Source organism: Austrofundulus limnaeus, unplaced genomic scaffold, assembly GCF_001266775.1.
Source record: "Austrofundulus limnaeus strain Quisiro unplaced genomic scaffold, Austrofundulus_limnaeus-1.0 Scaffold858, whole genome shotgun sequence".
Taxonomy (NCBI): Eukaryota; Metazoa; Chordata; class Actinopteri; order Cyprinodontiformes; family Rivulidae; genus Austrofundulus; species Austrofundulus limnaeus.
In genome coordinates, this window is record NW_013953260.1 from 58,958 (window position 1) to 63,863 (window position 4,906).

Consider the following 4,906-nt stretch of genomic DNA (forward strand, 5'->3'; position numbering starts at 1 on the left):
GGATATAAAGCCCCAGACAGCATAGCTCCTAGGATCGTTGGGACGCTCAAACCCCTCCACCACGATAAGGTGGCAGCCCAGGGAGAGGTATCTATTTATTATTTTTATTATATATTTCACAAGTGTTTCAAATCAACATAAAACAATAAAACATTTAATGATTATTTAAGAAGCCAATTAAAATGTATCTATAAATTTCCAACAAGTGAGAAATGCTTTAAGAACCAGTATGGATGTTAAAAAATGACTGAAGAAGTCTCTTGGAGGAGAGACGAAACGTTTCATTAGAGAAGAACCCGTCCAGAAGACCTATACAATTTTTTTTCTTTTTGATTTTTTACCTGGTTTACTGAGATGCATCAGGACATTTATTAACACAGTGTTTCCCAACCCTGCTCCTCAAGGCACACTACCCTGCCTGTTTTAATAGTTTCCCTGCTTTAACACACCTGATTCAGATGGTTGCAGTTCAACTAAAGCCGGTTAATATCAATTGAAATCAGCTGTGTTGAAGCAGGGGAACATCAAAAACTTGCAGGCCAGAGTGCCTTGAGGACCAGGGTTGAAAAACACTGTATTATGGCAAGAGGCTTTTAAAATGATCCAAAGCTTAAGTTTTTGTTGCAGCATGTGGACATCACTCAACCTCAAACACTTGACTTCTTGCCGTAAATATAACGTTGTTGTAAGCAACAGACAGCGTCTGATCTGCACCTAAATTTATGTTTGATCATAGTCAAGTATTCAACACTAGCACGTTAATATTGTCATTTCCTTAGCTCCACTTTCTGAAAATTAAATTGTTTTTTTTACCCCCAACACAATGCTGAAGTACTTTAGTATATAAAACTACACAATTTAAAGCGATTTGACTGTGCTGCACCTTAACAACATGTCCTTTGGTCTTTGAAGGTGGAGAACCCATCTCGCCTGTGGGGTCGGGTTATCTGTGATCCTGGTGGTGATGCAGAGACCAGGGAACACTACAACAACCTGCAGACTCAGATGAACCATTTTTACCATGACATTACTCAAGACCTGCCCAGGCTGAAGCCCCAGATGTTAGAGGAAGGGCAGGTATGCTAACACTTCTGTGTCATCTGTAGTGATGTAACTATATGCACGTTTTACAGGACGGGGATACTTAGGCCACAAGATTTTAACATAAAATTGTGTTTTCACTTGGTCATTGTGGGGAGCTAGGTGTACATATGTCTGATTTTGTAAAAACAAAAACAAAAAAGTCTTAAAGAAACATCTTTATTTGAGAAATAACACCTTTTAATTCTGTGGTAAGAGCCATGTCCTAAAGGTCTGTGCCAAATATAGCAAAGATCTGATCAGCCGTGTTTGCAGAACGAACTTTTATGCTATAGTCTCCCCTATTGGCCAGTGTCTGTTAAAGTTGGTCCACTGCCTCAGAATGGACTCCAGTAACACAATCTTATCTTAAAAAGTAGAATATTTTAGAAGATATAAAAAAAGGTTTAGCTATCTTACCAAAAGTCTATGTTTAGGCATGTTTTAAAAACTAACTGCTTTTTCAAGAAAACTAATGGTCTCCATTGTACTTAGATTTTATATGGTGAAGTTCATGACAATCTACTGCTTTTTTAGCTGTGTTCCCCTGTCTTCAGGGGCTTTGATCCCTAATAATCAAAAATAAAAAATGTAGTTTCAATAAGATTCCCTGCTCTGCCGTATTCTTGGGTTTTGTAATCTCAGCATGCTTGGATTTTTAATAAATGTGAAACAGTCACAATATCAGGTATAGCGAATAAAGATACAAATGACTTGCGACAGTACTTTTAAATTGTTGCTTAAATTATACAACTACTTGCCATACCTATGCCTCTTGTCCCTCTCTGTTCAGGTCTCTTTAATCACTGTCACCACAGTTCAATCAACAAACAGTTTGGTTCACACAAATCAAAGAACTACACACACTTGTGCTCTTACCTAATATTTACAAGTAATGAATTGTGTGTTGCTTCTTTTCCTCTCAGGTTTATGTGGTGTACTGGGAAGGGAAGAAGTCTTGGTGTCGTGCTGTGATGGAATCGGTCATGACCGACACCATGTCTTGTCAGGCACTCTGCTTCCTGGTCGACTATGGAGAACGAATCGTGGTTTCCTCAGACCAGTAAGAAGTCTTCCATAACAAAAATTCTCCTTTTAAAACTCAACGTGTTTTATTAACCTACCGTATTTATTCAAGTGCAGTATAATACGTAAAATTAAATCCATAAAATCATCTATAAAGTTGGGGGGTAGTCCTATACTCGGATAAATATTTTTACTTATATATTTTAACTGAAATATCGGCTTCATTCACAAAATGCCTGAGTCCGGAAATGAGACCGTGTCGTAAAAAGCAGTTGAAACGAGCTCTCCTCTGACACTCCTTCGTGCTTCAGAGCGAGATAATAACAGATCCAGGCAGGCGGCATGATGTGAAGAAAAAGGAGGGGGGTATTCCTGCACCTTAGTAATGATAACAAACTAATGACATTAGCATGTCACCGAGCCACTCCTGGAACAACAACAAACACATGTTCGTCTGTAATGGCTGCCGTCTACCGGTGTTCTGAAAAGGTTTGTATCCCTGAAAAAAACGTTTCCCCACCAGAGGGGGCGCTCGCGAGTAGGAAGTAATCTGCTTTCCCCCACAAGATGGCCCAAATCTCATGTGAAGTCTCTGACTTTTGTGTTGTCGCATCCTGGTGGACTATGTGTAAAATGTCAGAATTCATATGATGCTGCTACAGCTGAAATATATTTGTCAAAATACCTTTTAGTACATATGTTAAAATAAAATGAACAGTACAATGATCATTTTACTGATATGTATAAAGACTGCAAAGGCTGAAAAATCTTGAAGTCTGTATGAAATTGGAGGTAGTTTGAAGATTAAATTTTTTATGCTTTTTAAGCTCGAAAAAGTGGGGGGTCGTATTATACATGAGATCGTATTATACACGAATAAATACGGTAATAGGAAACAATTAGATCATTAAACACATCATGTATTTGGTCAAGTTTAGGCACAGGTCAGTGTGAGATTTTGGGATTATGAAACATTGAAGGAAAAAATACCACAGATTCATGGTACTATTAAAGGCTTTAAAAAAATTTAAATATGTCATTTGTTTGCTTTTATTTGAAAAATAAAAATAGAAGTTATACTTTTGCTGCCTTAATACAATTATGTTATGACTTATTTTATGAGAATTTAATTATAATAACGTAAAAAATGTATAGGCTTTTTGTCATTTTAATTAGCAGATATAAATAGGGAGACTAAAATATCACAGCAGGGATAGACATAACCATTGTTTAGGTTGTTCGAGACAACCTATTTTCGTTTCGGACAACCAGATCCTGTCTCCTGGTTGTCCGGTGGACAACCAAGCAAAAAAGACCTTGATTAAAGTTCTCTGCCGCGGGTGTCCATCATTTGTAAAAATGAAAGGGAGAAAAAACTTGGTAAAAGCGAACAGAACACTAAACCAACATTTGATAAGGCCAGGTACACAGGATACTCATATTTAAGTGAAAATGTTGACCTATGAGCAGAAAGAAGCTTATGAATATTGAACTCTACTTGAATGAAGAAAATGAGGAAATTTTATTCATGCAGATCCTGTCAACCTGGCTGACTGAGAACAATTATATATAATAAACTTTGTCTACAGAACAATATACTTGTTAAATTACATTTTTCTTGAGATTCTTTTGGACAAACAAAATGTTTTGCAGACAACCAGGTTTTGTCATGTCTACCCCTGCACAGTGGACATGTTGACGGTCATTCTGTGAACTCTAAACAGATTTCAATTTATGATGACAGTTTTATTATGCTACTGCTGGCCTCTTGGCCAGGTCACCCTTGGAAAAGAGATCTTGATCTCAGTGGGTTTTATCTGGTTAATGAAAGGTGATTGATCAATTGATTATTTTTATTTATGACACTTAATATTAAAGCTGAAAATTTCATTTAATAGAATTTTCAAATTGCATAAAATTGTTTTCACTTGGTTGTTGTGGGGAACTAGGTGTACGTAAGATTTTTTAAATTGGATGTAGCATCAGGCTGCAACATAAAACTACAAAAATTTAAATATTCTGAATACTTTCTGAAGCTGCTGTACATTACTGCTGCCTAATATGAATTCTTGTGTATCTTACCAGGATCCGGGTAGCCCTGGACGATTTCCTTGAGCTGCCTTACTGGGCCAGGAAGTTTCATCTATCAAGAATTAAACCAACAACTCTGGGAGTGTCTGTACACGAAGAGAAGGCAAAGCTCAAGTAGGATGAGATTTTTACAAGGTCCTTTACTGCAAAGCAGGTTCAACTTATTCTGAGTTTCTTTAGAAAATCTGGTTCAACCAGTCCTAACAATATTAGGCTTATAGGTTTTACAAAGCTGGTTATGAACGTGGGTGTTCCTGTTAAACGTGTGGAGCATCAAAGAACCATTCATGGTGAGGAAGCTAGAAAGACATGAAAAATATCCTGTCAGTCCATACACAAAATTAAGCTTAATAATACTACCAACTCAATAAACATAAAAAATCTCACTTCATTTCAGGGGCTCAACAGTAATTGGACAAATGAAATAATTGTAAATAAAAAGTTCATTTCTAATGCTAGGTTGAAAAGCCTTTGTTGGCAATAGGGGTGTAATGATACATCGATCTATATCAATATATCAATTTGAATGGTTCATGATTCAGTTATCGAGGCCAAATGAGAATATCAATCTATATCATCGTCATATTCTTGATGGGAATCGATATACAGTGGGGGAAATAAGTATTTAGTYAGTCACCAATTGTGCAAGTTCTCCCACTTAAAAAGATGAGAGAGGCCTGTAATTGACATCATAGGTAGACCTCAACTA

At 36.8% G+C, this 4,906-nt stretch overlaps 1 protein-coding gene across 1 annotated transcript in view; it reads left to right on the top strand.

Moving 5' to 3' along the window:
• Window positions 1-4,906, top strand: part of LOC106532946 (putative ATP-dependent RNA helicase TDRD12) — a 43,625-nt gene that overhangs the window by 12,378 nt on the left and 26,341 nt on the right. Inside the window, exons 3-5 of the mRNA XM_014029126.1 lie at window positions 913-1,077; window positions 2,007-2,143; window positions 4,192-4,311. Coding sequence (XP_013884580.1) covers window positions 913-1,077; window positions 2,007-2,143; window positions 4,192-4,311 — 422 coding nt within the window. The remainder of the gene's footprint in view (window positions 1-912; window positions 1,078-2,006; window positions 2,144-4,191; window positions 4,312-4,906) is intronic.